The sequence below is a fragment of the Dryas octopetala genome, chromosome 3 (assembly GCF_963921425.1).
Source record: "Dryas octopetala chromosome 3, drDryOcto1.1, whole genome shotgun sequence".
Lineage (NCBI taxonomy): Eukaryota > Viridiplantae > Streptophyta > Magnoliopsida > Rosales > Rosaceae > Dryas > Dryas octopetala.
In genome coordinates this window covers 5,925,661-5,940,903 of record NC_141368.1, presented here as the reverse complement: position 1 = coordinate 5,940,903, position 15,243 = coordinate 5,925,661, and the positions used below count along the sequence as shown (strand labels likewise).

The window sequence follows — 15,243 nt, the reverse complement described above, 5'->3', positions numbered from 1 at the left end:
TTCGACCCTAAAGTATAAAAATCTTCTATGGGTACCACCTTATAATAAGTAAGGTTATTTCTTGACAGACCAATTTTACTTAACAAATCATTAAATGTTTATTTTCAATCTCTTATATTTTGTTATGACTAGTTTTCCAAACCCAATTAACTTATTCATTAAACAAAAATAAATTAACTTATTCATTAACAATCATACATGAACACATACACATCACATCAACGACTCCTGAGGTAAAAGGGTGGACAAATCATAAATTTGTTGAATGGAAAAAAAAAACATTATAGTTTGTTTTTCAGTTCCTACACACACCCCTTTGCAATCAAATATGTAGCTACACACAAATACTTTAAACAAATAAAATAAAATAACTAAAAGTAGTATTTATATATTGAAGGCAACTCCTTTTTTTTTTTTTTTTTTTTTGATTCAGGTGAATGCAACTCTTCAATGCCATGAACTAAAAAAAGTGAAATATTTTCATCTTTAAAACTTTAGAGGAATGTGGCAAAAAAAAAAAAAAACTTTTAGAGTAATAATATTATAGTACAATGTTACAAACAAATATTACGAATTATTTCTACTTAAAAAATTGATAATTTTCAAGCATACTCTTCAACATTTGATAACATTTATAAAAACGAAAAATGATAAAATACTATTGATAGCATTTAATAAAAAAGAAAAAAATGTTGCGTTTTGCAGCAAGACTCATCAAAAGTGTAACTGTAAGTCTGTAACTAAGTGACAGTAACTTTGCCCTTTTCAGGCTTTTCGTCATAAAACAGCATCACAGAACATGATTTAATTCATAATACTGTATCAAAAAACCATAAACAGTGGATTATTCTAATTAAACCCACTGATACTGAATTTTATTTTTTCATTATTATACCATGCATGATGCATCATCATTATATACACCCACTGTTTTGTTTCATAGTTTGTCATCATCTTCTCCAAATGGTCCACCTACCCCATCCTTTTCGTTATACATGCCATAGTTAATGTGGATTGCTCACATGCCCATCACCAAGAAGCGCACTCACAAAGTCACAAAGCTCAATCCTATTCCTCTCTTTCTATCTGTAAGTCACAAAGTCCCAGCAAACCATGTCAATGTCCACCTTCTTCTTGGTCTTGTTCATAGCCTCTCACGCCCTCTGTGTTTTGCAAGCTCAAGGCCTCGATTATTCGACTGAAGAGGAAGTCAACCACAACTCGCTTGCGTACCTATGGCCTCTGCCTGCCCAGTTCACCTTTGGCAACCAGACCCTTTCCGTCGACCCAGGCCTCTCGCTCGCCGCGAGTGGCAACGGAGGCAACTCTGCCATTCTCAGACTGGCCTTTGATCGCTACAGGGACATTATATTCAAGCAAAGTAGTCTGATTTCTGTCTTTGGTAGACTAAAGGGAAGGGGACCCACTTATGATATTAGCAAACTGAAAGTTGTGGTTCGTTCAGATAGCGAAGATGTGAGTTGGGTTCTGTTTTTCTTGCTTTTGTTTTCGAGAAAGTGATTGTGGTTTTGAATTTTGAGAAGTGGGTTTGGTTGTTTTCAGCTTCAACTTGGTGTGGATGAGAGCTATACTTTGTTTGTGCTGAAGAATGATGGGCAATCGATTGTTGGGGAGGCGACCATCGAGGTAAATTGAGTGTTGTAGGTTGTGGTTTTTGAATTATTTGCTGTTTTATTGTCAATTAGATGTAGACCCAGATGATAATTTGTTGTTCATTTGAAGACTACAATGTTCACAGTACTGTAGTTCCAATGATGTTGATTTCCCTTTTTGGTTGCAGGCAAACACTGTGTATGGGGCACTGCGGGGCTTAGAGGTATGTGTGATTATTACTGCATTGCATTACAAATTAGGCATGTTGATGTACAAGGCCATGTTTATAATTAGGAATGTTGTCTTTCACTGTGAGTTGGACTGCAACATGACTTCCAATAAGGAAAGTGAAGAGGGGCTGAGGTAGGGAGAGACAAGGTGATTCCTTTTCATTCCAATTAAAGGAAATGATAGACTTTGTGCAGTTGACCAACAGATGGAAATCATATTTTCTCCGTCTCTTGCATTCTCATACTCAAGTGAATGAGTGAATGAGTGAATGAGTGAATGCTTACTTGAACCTCTTATGGAAGGGATTGAATAGTTGATAGGGAACCTTATGATCGGTGCTCAAATGGTGCCATTTAGAAATTGTAGAATGAAATGATGTCATATGCTCCTCTGCTAACTCCTGTGGTTGTGAAGAAGACTTGCTTGAAATGATAAAAATATTTATTACTTTAATTATAGATATAAATGGAATGGCATAGATGGACTAGTAATTGAGACCAAACTGTTGGATAAGCTGCTTAAATTTGTTTTTGCGATAGTATGCTTAGAAAACTCTCCCATTGTGCATTAATAGACATGTTTATATATTGTTCAAGTCACTCCCTTTCCTTATTCATTCTTCTCTTCTACTATGTTCTAGACATTCAGCCAATTGTGTACTTTTGATTATGAAAGTAAGTCTGTACAAGTATACAGAGCACCCTGGTACATTAGAGACAAACCAAGGTTTGCATATCGAGGGCTTTTGCTTGGTAAGCTACAATTTCATGTGAAAGGATGAATTTTCTGAAAAGTTCATTAATTAGTTTTTCCTGTAATGTGAACGGATGTATCTGTAATGTTATTGACACTTTTGCAGATACATCAAGGCACTATTTACCAATTGACGTAATTAAGCAAGTAATTGAATCGATGTCATATGCTAAACTTGTAAGATATCTTACCTGGGATTCATTTAAGCACCTTCCTGATATTACACCATGATCTGCTTCTCTAATGTTTTTCCATGTAATACTGATGTTGAGATTTACATTAAGTAGAATGTTCTTCATTGGCACGTCATAGATAGAGAGTCATTTCCTCTAGAAGTACCTACATATCCCAAATTGTGGAAAGGTGCATATACAAAGTGGGAGCGCTACACAGTAGAGGATGCCATTGAAATCGTCAAGTAAGATTTCTGTAGATTATTCAATCTTCATTAGCTTATAAACTTTAAATGTTTTTAAAGACAAAAAAAATAAAGGAAAACCTTTGTATGTACACTTTTCTAGTATTCTCTATATTTCTTTGAATAACTGAACTTACTTCTGTTTCCTCCTAATCCTAATCATTGGATTCTTGCTGTTGCATAACACAAAGTAATTTCCAATAAAAGAGAGAAAAAAAAAAACACAAAGTACTATGAGACACCAGAGCTGCAGATAATCTTACGCGGGGTTATGAACTTGAACTAATATGATAATGACAGTGATTACTGATTACCTCTTAGAAGAGTGAGACTAAAAAAGAATGCTTGCCGAGGACAAAAAGTTTGACCCTTGAAAAAATAACTACTGTACTATTCTTGCACCCTTCTAAATATATAGCCACATCTTCTTGTTTCATCTGCTTATTTGATATGTAGTTTTTGCTTTCTTACTCTTACATAGACTAATTTTGTGTTTTCTTTCCACATTTGGACATGTTATGTGAAGCTTTGCGAAAACAAGAGGTGCGTATAATCTTTATTTCCATAGTGGGCCAGAAAATATATGTTATGTTCTTTACCATCCCTTTTTTTTTTTTCTTAACCTGGGGGTGGACATTCTATTACGTCAAGGTTTAAAGGATTTTGCATAGTTTACTCAATCATTTAACATGTTTGTGGCAGGCATCAATGTTATGGCAGAAGTAGATGTCCCTGGTCATGCAAAATCATGGTAAAGCCTTTCTTACTATCTACTGTTGTCTTAAGCTATGCTGTGGTCTTACCAATGGATTTTTGAGCATTTCCTTTCAAGTAGCTATTTTCTCTGAGATAGAATATCCTTGCAGGAAACTTAAAATTAGAATAGCAAAATGATCAGAATTTTTCTGGCATTGCATTTTCATTGACGAATCATGATTTTAGGCATCTTCTGAAAACTAATAATTCATGAAAATTCAAACCTGTTCTCAATCCCCATTGTGCAGGGGCACTGGATATCCTGATCTTTGGCCATCCTCGTCTTGCAAAGAGCCACTTGATGTTTCAAAGAATTTTACTTTCGATGTGGTTTCTGGCATTCTGACAGGTTAAACTCATGAAAACATATATGCTGTTATTGGGCCAGGATTTTTTGCTTTACTTATTTATTTATTCTGTGCTTTAATGAGTTATTATATGGGTGTCAAGTACTACCTTTTCTTTTTCTTTCTTTCTTTGTCTCTTTTTTCAAAATGAGGGATATTGTTCTAGCACTTGATTATGCTTCGGGACTCTTCCAGAAGCATATTAGCTAAATTTCTACTAATTGATGTATATACATAGGAGTAGGACTGTCTGCAACTCCTTAATTCCTTATCATATTTTTTTTTTCATAAACATAATTCTTTGTGTATAGTTGTTGCTGTGGCACATTTTGCCTTTGTCTTCCATATACTTATGTAATTTTAATTTCTGTCATACAGATATGAGAAAGATTTTTCCGTTCGAGCTATTCCATTTGGGCGGTGATGAAGTTAATACAAGTATGAATTGACTTTTTGTTCCAAGCTAAGATTCTGCATTTATTTTATTCACAAGAACAGATAGGTCTTTGATTCTATTACTGTCCATGAATACAAGGGAATGAAAAAGCTAGTATTCATTCTTTTTTTTTTCTTTTTTTTTTTGGTGAGTAATAATGAGATTATAAGTACATTCCTTTAATAACTTTTGTGCATGACATAATTTTTACGAGATAGAGAGTGCTATTCTCTCTATAGCCCAATGACGTCTTAGAGGACAAAAACACTGTAACTCTACAAGTTATTATTCCTTCTACTTCTAAGAACTTGAAGGACTGCTGCATGTTCATATTCTACACCTACACTGAGCTATTGTAACTTGTGATCGGGCAGATGACATTCTGCCTCTTGCAAAATACGATTGATCTGTTATGGGATAAGGGAGGTGTTATCTTCTAATGACTTGTAATGTAAATTTTTGTGATGGTAACTTTTCACCCTTAGGGCATTAGTGTTTCAGATTTTAAAAACTTCTTTTCTGTTACATTTCCAGTATATTGATTCTCTGGTGCCTCTAAAATTGCTATTTTTTCTTTGACTGCCACTCATGAGAAAACCATGATGATTTCTAAGTAATTATATGACATGTGCAGAATCGCTCTCTCTCTCTCTCTTTTCATGCTTATATACTATCTGATGTTGTTTCAATATTTGACAGGTTGCTGGAGCTCCACTCCACACGTGAAGCAATGGTACATGGTTTAATTGTCTTTATATGATTAATTACAATTTGCATGCAACTCTTTTACCTTTCAAGCAATGATAACTTGAAGGACACAGAAGGAATAGATGATAAACCTTCTTGACACTTCCCTTCTAAGCTTACAGTAAACCTGAAGGCCTGAACCATGGTGGATTAAAACTTAATGGAATATAACAGTTATATTGTTTAGGAAAGCTTGATTTGTGTTTGATCTGTGTATTGATCTTTCTATTTGTAGGCTTCAGCAACGAAACATGACTACCAAAGATGCATATCAATATTTTGTTCTCAAAGCACAAGAGATAGCAATTTCGAAAAATTGGACCCCAGTCAACTGGTATATCTAACATTATGTCAATAAAATTGTTATCGTCATTTTAAAGTTGGTTTTTTCCCTTTGCATTGGCCTGCATGGAAAGTTCGGAGGTAGTTATTCTTTCTTGCTAGGATCTTCATGAAGTTAAAATTATGAAACTTAGGTTTTTAAATAAAGGGAAAGAGTATTTCATTGCTTTGTGTTTCTTAGTGCGGTAAAGAATCATGTGACAGATATAAGTTTTCTTACCTCAGGGAAGAAACCTTCAATACCTTCTCAACGAAACTCAATCCAAGGACTGTAGTACATAACTGGTGATTTTCTTCCCTATGTGCAGTTTTGTGATGGCATCGATTGAAGGTCTAATGGTTTTAACCATTTTCTTTTTTTCTAAATGCAATAGGTTGGGCGCAGGGGTTTGTCCGAAGGCTGTTGCTAAAGGTTTCAGATGCATTTTCAGCAATCAAGGTGTCTGGTATCTTGACCATCTAGATGTCCCTTGGGATTCTACTTATAATGCTGAACCACTTGAAGGAATAACTGATGCCTCTAAGCAAAAGCTTGTTCTTGGAGGAGAAGTATGCATGTGGGGTGAGACAGCTGATACATCAGATATTCAGCAAACAATATGGCCTCGAGCTGCAGCAGCTGCAGGTAAGTAGTGAAAGAAAATCATCACTACAACATACACATAAACTTGTTAGCATGATGGAGTTGTTCACATCTTTGTGACTTAAAAAACAGAGTCCTTTTAAGATATAGGATATTTTTAATATTATTGGTAACCTTGGACACCTCTCTTCAGGATATTGAACCGTTCCAAAAATAAAAATATTTTTCTAAATATAGTTTTGGACTTCCTTTCAAGTTAAAATCAATTCATTGTGTCAATGTGGTGGCTTTTCAGCGTTTGAGTGAAGTCCAAGATTTTTCAGTAACCATGACAGAACTCGCAAATATGACATAACTGAATAAGAATTTTAATTAGTTGAATTTAGATACGAACTCCAAGGTGAGAGACATAAGACACTTGAAGGAAAGGGTGTAGTTACTACTGTATATGTTTTCATTTCTTTGTTGCTTGTCTTGTTGTGTATATGGTGTTTATTTATTTTAATCTTAAATTAGAAAGGAGATGCATATTTGTTATAGCTTTGCTCTTAGTGCTCTTAAGCTTGAGACTGAATTGTCACTTCGTTTTCCCTGCAGAGCGCTTGTGGAGCAGGAGGGGGGCAATATCTAAAGGAAATATGACTTTAACCGCCCTACCTCGGCTACAATACTTCAGATGCCTCTTGAACAGACGTGGAGTTCAAGCTGCTCCAGTGACAAACTTCTATGCTCGAAGTCCTCCAACTGGTGCTGGGTCATGCTATGATCAATAATACTGCCATCATCATATGAGGTGATTTCGTGCATCTTAAGCTTCCCTTCCAAAACTGTAGAAAAAATGCAAGCGTTCCGAAAAGACAGCATTTCTCTTGTTTCATGATAGCTATTGTTGTCAGTTTGATTTGTCAGATTTGAGGCTTCTGAATCTTGGGCTTCTTGATGTTGAGATCAATATTGGCTGGGAAATATTATGAATCGTCCTGATGGGTTTTTGTAGACTTGTTGTAATGATACTGTTAAAGAGAAATAAATTTGGTTTAGTATAAAACCCCTCTTCATTCATTCATGTTCATCTCTGATAGTAAACAGAAATTGTCACACATTTCATTGTACTCCTCAACAATTATCATTTACCACAGTTTGCTTGAGCATACAGCTTTCCTAAATTTACACTATCTTCCTTTTCTAGACAATATATACTGCCAAGGTCTGATAGTATATACTAATTTTTAGACGGAGAAAGCATCAACAAAGCTGGAGGCATCGGGTCAAATTTTGTTCTATTTAACCAATATATAAAAGAAAAAAGATTCTCTCACATGCTGTTGATCCTTAGCAATATCTTCTTCACAAATCTGTCTGATTTTCTGTTTGTCATTATAGTATTTTAGAGGGAAACATGCCAGATTTAACTGATCTAAGAATTATGTTCCACCCTCGGATGCCCCAGGAGAAGTCATTGTTAACTTCAGTTTTTGGTCGGGCAAGTTTCCTTGTCATCATCATATCACAATTCACCGCGTTTCTGTGTCCCGACTCAATCTAGTTGTTTCGTGGACACTAATCTGATTGTATGCTGTAAATGTAATTAACCATGAATATAATTTATCCTTGAAATTATGATTACAGAAGATGAGTGTTCAGGAGTTCATATGTAGGATATTCTATTGTTTTTTTTTCATCTGGGATATTCGAAACAACAGGTTTATTAATTCAAGTCTATGCTAACTTGTCAAGTAATCAAGAAAGGTACCATGAAAAAGGGATCCCAACATTGACTAAAACCCATTTTCTTAAAATTCAACAAAGGCATTGACTTGAAGTTTACATTTTCAGACCAAAATTCGTGTAGGTTTCTTCAAGGTCTATACTCTATAGCCAATGCAAGGGTTTGCCACTAGATTAAGTAATCGAGTCCCAAGCACTAATTGCTAGGAGGACAACTAGGTGCAAATTACAATGGAGGTCATGAACATGAATTTACACTGTTGCCCAAACTGATCCACACGGCTCTGCCTTCATGGTCTGTCCAACTGCACTGTTGTCTTTATAGTTAGGGAAGTGAATAAGACCTTAAAAGTTGGTTATGGCAAATTCCAAACAAATTCATTGGGTGAGAATTGAGATAATATGTGAATTTTTTCTTAAAATAAATAATGTTTTCGAACGCTTCACTTATTTTTCACTTATTTTTAATTGACATAATATAGACAACAATTCAAATTAAATCTCTCTATCAGGTTTAATGATGACTAGTACTCCAACATCCTCCAATATAAAGTCATACACATATGAAGAGACATTTCAAAAAAATATCTCACATTCGGAAACGGAAACACTACGCGTTTTCTTTATTACCTCCCCGCACTTTGACGTAAAGCACACAATTAATGTAAAACAGTGCGAATAATGCGGATAACGCTCTTCTTTTATTTTTAAAAATTATTGGGTAACTGTCATTTTTTCTCATGAAACCCATGACCTATGGGGCACCTTTCATTTTCCAACCAGTTTCTGAAGGGGTCAATATTCTAGCTTCACAAAGGTGTGAATTTGGTGACTTTATGTTCATAGTGTCACTTTCATCATTAAATGTGAACAGCAGTAATAAGTGGTGATCATTAATTTTCCCCAAATTGTGATACTTTGAAATTAAAATCAAATAAGAATTCAAAATTATTAATGATCAATTTTCAACTCATTATATATGTCGTTTGTGGCCTCTTGTAGTTTAGCAACGTTGTGAATTTATAACAATGCTGTCAATTATCCGCAATAGTTCCCACATGTCATTAAGCCCAAACCATCATGTCGGGTTAACCAACCAGCCCATTGGATCCGAACCATTTTTACAGGCAGATGTATGTCAGTATGGGTAGTGAATTTTCCACAATCGATCGGCATTGCACTTTTTTAATTTTCATGTACACATGATTGAGTAATTTATGATCTAAAATGGTAATTTAGAATCTAAAGAATCAATTAGTAATTTTTGATAATCTTGTGGATCGAAAAATTGTTGTATGTAATCATAAAACAACCAAAGAGTGTTATTTAATTTATGTTATAATATGACTGTACGACTAGTTTATAAATTTAAAATTTAAAATTTTAGATATTAATAATTGTATACATATTATAATTTTAATGAATTAGTTACGTTAACATATAATGTTACGATTACATATAATAATTTATTGAATAAAAAAATGATCTATTTTAGAAACAAGCTAATGGTATTATTATCTTTTTTACTTTTTTTCCCTATCAAAATGAATATGTATGACCTCTTTTGTATGTAAAAATACATTCAAATTTCAAATCTATCTGAAATTTTGAAGCTAGATTTATGATATTACCAAATAAAAGTTATCGTTAACACAAAATAAAAATTGTTTTTTTTCCTAACTTGGAAAGATTTGATATTTGAATCATACATTAGTCAAAATTCAAAATTACTAATTTTGAATTGGGACTTTGCGTTTTGACTACCCATAACCAACTTTATTTTTGTCAAAGTAATAGCCAAATTTAGAACGGCGAATCTTCGCCATAAAAATAAAACCAAAACAAGCAAATAAATAAAACAAAAAAGGGGAGAGGAAAGAAAACAAGAAAACAAGATTGAACAGGTATTTGGACCAGTGCAATTTTTAAAAATATAGAACCAAACAAATGTTTTTTTTAAATATATTATACAATAATGTGTTTTTTAATATCAATATATCTACCAAAAAAAAAACTATTTGTTTAATTCAAAGCATCTTTAAATTTTTTCTTTAATGAGAAATTGAGAATTATATAATTAGTAATTTTGGAATGAAAGATCATGTATATTTTATGAAAGATCATGTATATTTTGAAATGAAAGATCATGCAACCAAAAAAAAAGGAAAAAAAGTATATTTTATGATTTTATGGCCGTATGAGTATGGGTATGGGTATGGGTATTTGGGTGGGTTGAAAAGTGGGTCTGTTACTTCTCTGAAACAGTCAAATAAACAAACAAGCAATTGAAACCCACTGGCTCTCTTTACTGTATCTGTATCTGTATCTTTCCCCTTCCCCCTTCCCTCCGGTGCTCTGCCTTCTCTCTCTCTCTCTCTCTCTCTCTCTCTCTCTCTGTGAACTCCCAAAGCTTCTCAGTCTCCTCTACAGCTCTGCCCTCTCTGATTTCTCAATCTGTAAGTCACAAATCTAATCTCTCTCTCCCTCTCTCTCTCTCTCTCACACACACACACACAAACGCACACAAATCTGATCACGTAGAACCCTAGGAACTCACAAATTGCATTCTTTTTCAATTAATTTTAGACAATTTTTCAATTCAGGCTTCAGCTCAAGATGGGTTCTCCCATTCTACCCTAACAAATTTACCGAAGCTGTTTCATTTTTACGTTTTGCATCAAAATTTTGAGTGCGTATTGATTTAATTTACTGCTTGTTTTTAGAATTACTTTATGCCTTCAACTTTTCATTCGCTGTTAATTAATAAGATATTTAATTTTTTTGATTGCCTGTCAGAGTGTGTATGTGGCTGATGCTTGATCTGAAAGGGATTTGATTTCTCACATTCTTGTTAATCAAAGTCCCCCACCTTGTTTGTTTGGAGCATAGTAAAGCAAAATGGAAACAAATTAGGGGTTATTCAGATTTCTGGGTTTTGCACTAAGAATAATTTCAATTGGGCATGGTGGGTAAGGAGGATGCCTCTGCTACTTCTCGGGCTCCTGCCCCGCTTCCCAGCTCCCGGAAAATGTTCTGGCGCTCTGCGTCTTGGTCTGCCTCACGGACCACCCCTCACAACCCTGAGACTGAGGAAAAAGACCTTGCAGATCCCAATGCAACTGTAGGAAATAGTAGTGGGCAAAGCCTCCGTAGGTTTCCTGTTCCGTTAACCCCTCGGTCCCAGCAGAATAGCAAGGCTAGGTCTTGTTTGCCCCCTTTGCAATTGCCTCTTGCTGGGCGTAGCTTAGATGAGTGGCCCAAGCCGGGTTCGGATGATATTGGTGAGTGGTCACAACCTCCAACCCCGAGTGGGAGGGGTGGTGGTGGGGAGAGGTTGAAGCTTGATTTGACAACGATTCAGCGAAACCCGGAAAAGAATGGTGGGCTTGTGAGGAGGGATAAGATTGCTTTCTTTGATAAAGAGTGCTCGAAAGTGGCTGAACATATTTATCTTGGCGGAGATGCGGTTGCAAGGGATAGGGACATACTCAAGCAGAATGGGATTACCCATGTTCTGAACTGTGTGGGATTTGTTTGTCCCGAGTATTTCAAGGCGGATTTTGTGTACAGAACTTTATGGTTGCAGGATAGTCCGACTGAGGATATTACTAGTATTTTATATGATGTTTTTGATTACTTTGAAGATGTTAGGGAACAAGGTGGAAGGGTTTTCGTTCATTGTTGTCAAGGGGTGTCTCGGTCGACGTCATTGGTGATTGCATATCTTATGTGGAGAGAAGGACAGAGTTTTGATGATGCATTTCAGTATGTGAAAGCAGCAAGAGGTATTGCTGATCCAAATATGGGTTTTGCTTGTCAGTTGTTACAGTGCCAAAAGAGGGTCCATGCTTTCCCTCTTAGCCCGAGTTCACTATTGAGGATGTACAGAATTGCCCCACATTCACCTTATGATCCTTTGCATCTTGTCCCAAAAATGTTAAATGACCCTTCACCTTCTGCTCTGGATTCTAGAGGTGCATTTATTGTTCATATACCTTCTGTGATATATGTTTGGATTGGTAAGAATTGCGATGCCATCATGGAAAGGGATGCAAGAGGGGCTGTTTGCCAGATTGTTCGGTATGAAAGAGTGCAAGGTCCAATAACAATAATTAAGGAAGGGGAAGAACCAGGTTACTTTTGGGATGCCTTCTCAAACATTTTACCCTTGATGGATAACTCTGGCAATGGAGTGGAGGTTGGGGAATTGACAGTTAAGATTCATCCAGGTGAAAGGAAAACAGACAGATATAATATTGACTTTGAAATTTTCCAGAAAGCTATTAGCGGGGGTTTTGTTCCTCCATTTGCATCCTCGGAGAATGAACACGAAACCCATCTTCCTGCTAGAGAGAGCAGCTGGAGTGCGCTCAGGCGTAAGTTTTCCTTTGGCAATATGAAGGAGTTTGTCTCAGCTCCCAGGACATCCCTCTCCAGGGTCTATTCAGACTCTATGATGTTAGTTCATTTGTCTAAAAATTCTTCATTACCTTCATCAGCTCCCTCTTCATCTTCATCGTCCTCTTCTTCTTCACCTCCATATCTTTCACCAGATTCCATCTCTTCTGAATCAAGCACTAACTCAAAATACTTTTCAGAATCCTCTCTGGATTCTCCATCTGCAGCTTCGTGCTCTCTTCCGGTCTCTTCAACATTTTCAAATTGTTCTGACACGTCTCTCCTCTCATCTAAATCTTCTGATCAACCCATGTCTGACAGTCCAGAAAACATTGTTTCCAATTGTAGTTCACAGTGTTCTCGATCAACCTCATTGCCATCTAAAAAGTTTTCAGCTTCGCTTGCAGAGCGCAGAGGTAGTTTGTCAAAGTCTCTTACATTACCTGTGATGAGTGATAAGGTGAGGCTGATGACTGCTTCCTCAAAATTTCTTCCCAGTAAAGAAGATGGTGTTAGGATAGATGACAGTACTTGTTCTGTAGGTCACATAGACAATATTGACAATGTCTTAGCATCAAAGGATGGTATTGAAAATGGAGGGGTAGATTCAACACAACAATGCAACATATTCCCAGGTAGGGAAAGTATTACTATCAAACAGTGTGCTGAACCTTGGAAAAATTGCCCTTTGGGAGAAGGTACAGAATCCTCTGCCTCAAGGGAGATCGGGGAAAGTTGTTCAGTGCAATGTAATTTGATGCAACCTTTTGTATGTCGCTGGCCCAGTTTAGAGAAGATGGTAACATTTGGTGTCAATGAACTAAATTCTAAAGCTGCTTACGCTATTTTCTCACCAAGTTTTGGAAAAAGCAAGGGCAACATTTTCTATCTATGGGTAGGAAGGTTTCTTGACAATGGTAATTTTCAGATTCAATTAGATAGTTGCAGAGAGAGAACTGACGCAGAAGATATTGACTGGGATAAAGTTGGTTGTGATATCTTTAGCCAAATGGGTCTGCCAAAGGACACAATCATTAAGGTATGGAATCTACATTTGTATATACTTATACCTATTTCTTAATTTCATTTTTAATTTTTTTGCTTGCATTTTAAGGGTTTGGTTTATGTGGTTTCTTGTAAATAAGTCTGTTTCCCATGAAGAGTTTGTATTTACCACCTACTATATTTGTTCCTACTTGTTGCATCCCAAGGGCTCTAGCTATTTATTGTTAAGTTACTTGACAGCTGCCATGGTTTTTTGTGGAGTTTGTCATTTTGGTAATTGTTTTGCTGTTGGGGTTTTATGTTCATTCTGTACATTATTATTTTGTTACGACACTCAGCTTTATTTAGTTCAAATAGACCTATATAATAAAGAGTGTGATTGAATCTTGAGGACCCTAGTGTTGACGTTTATTGCACAAGAAAATCCGGTTCCTTTCGGTCTTTTCCTCTTTTGAAATCTGATTTTCCAGCATGGTTCAATTGCAGATTGTTAAAGAAAATGAAGAACCAGTGGAATTTCTTGAATTATTGAATCGGTTGTAGTGCCAATGCAATTAAGTAGAGATTCTGTAGTCCTGCTCCTCAAACCAATTTTCCACTTCCCCAGCTGGCTTAATTTGCAGTCCAACCTTTTCAGGCATCAAGATGAACTCCCGTGGAAAAAACCAGTGAGGTATGAACTAAATGGTAACCATTATTGAACTGATCTCCATATCTATGACATGCTCGTGCATTATTTTTGGGTATTGTGACTAGGATAGTAGCTTTATCTAGGAGTTCTGCTGAGACCACTTCACTGGTTAACAAGATGCCACATCCTGGAAAGGATACCTCTTGGTTTACTGGAACAACTTATATTGGTTTCATGTTGAAATATGAATGAGCTGTTAGTAAGAAGTGGGATTAAGATTACACTGATTTCACAGTGATGTGGTACTAGTGAATCGATCATCTGAGTTTGATCTTGTTTTTGTTGTACTGCCCACAGTCTCCATTCAACAGCAACTAAGATTCTAACAGAACAGAATACTGGATTTTACTAAAAGGGCATAGATGCATATTAGGCCTAACACTTGATTTTATTTTGTTTCATCTCTTGAATTGAAACATGGTGTTTTTATATATATGTACTTTTGTTTTTTTTTTTTTATGAAGTTGCTGCTAGTGCCGATTCACTTGCTAAATAAAACCAAACCTTATTTGCAACTATTTTGGGTCAGCTGCCGTAGTTGTGCCTCAAAAAATGTATTCATGCTGGAAATATGTATGCCAAGTTGCCAACAGATAGATATGCCGGGACAGGGTTATGTGTAGCTGACCCTTGGTAATTCCAAATAAGGGTTGTTGACTGTTGTTTTACTTTACAACCCTTTTCTTTATTTTTATTTTTTCTCTTTTTGATCCTCACATTATTTATTTTTTCATTTCCGGGCATGCTATGTACAGGAGGCTGCTTTCTAACTGCATTGTGGCTGTACAGTGATGTAACACCTTGATAAATTGATTTTTCTTGTATATTCAGTAAGCTAAAGGAGAAAATTCAGGCCAAGCAATTTACATTAAACTATCAGTTCTAAATATTTGCTTTCTTTTTCTCTTTTTAATTCCTTTCTGTAAATGTTCTCTCTCTAATTCAATTTTGAACCTTTTTTTATGCTTTTTTGGATTTTATAACTATGTCGTTGCCTTGTAGAAATGACTTGCTTTACCCACTTTGTAATAGAAGTTATTGTGTCAATAATCAATTAAAATGAAATTACATTATTGTTTTTTTTTTTTGAATTTGAGAGAGAAATATTAAAAAAAGAAAACAGCATAGGGGGAGTAGCCTAGTAGGGGTTTTGGTTTATGAATCACATTTTTATTTTTTTTATTTTTCGTTTTT

The 15,243-nt window shown here is 35.6% G+C and overlaps 2 protein-coding genes across 2 annotated transcripts; both read left to right on the top strand.

The window, feature by feature from the left end:
- Positions 1-1,004: 1,004 nt before the first annotated feature.
- HEXO1 (beta-hexosaminidase 1) lies at positions 1,005-7,275 on the top strand. Its single transcript, XM_086237661.1, has 15 exons — positions 1,005-1,476; positions 1,564-1,647; positions 1,802-1,837; positions 2,486-2,597; positions 2,705-2,775; positions 2,886-3,016; positions 3,543-3,559; positions 3,719-3,767; positions 4,021-4,121; positions 4,498-4,557; positions 5,255-5,288; positions 5,538-5,636; positions 5,870-5,929; positions 6,019-6,269; positions 6,825-7,275. Exons 1-15 carry the CDS (start codon positions 1,114-1,116, stop codon positions 6,998-7,000), a joined length of 1,644 nt encoding a protein of 547 aa, XP_086093787.1. The 5' UTR covers positions 1,005-1,113; the 3' UTR covers positions 7,001-7,275.
- A 2,996-nt stretch (positions 7,276-10,271) lies between these two features.
- On the top strand, positions 10,272-15,007 carry MKP1 (mitogen-activated protein kinase phosphatase 1). The gene is made up of 4 exons (XM_086238530.1): positions 10,272-10,411; positions 10,752-13,392; positions 13,845-14,031; positions 14,805-15,007. The coding sequence occupies exons 2-3, from the start codon at positions 10,918-10,920 to the stop codon at positions 13,899-13,901; spliced, it is 2,532 nt and encodes an 843-aa protein (XP_086094656.1). The 5' UTR covers positions 10,272-10,411; positions 10,752-10,917; the 3' UTR covers positions 13,902-14,031; positions 14,805-15,007.
- Positions 15,008-15,243: the final 236 nt, after the last annotated feature.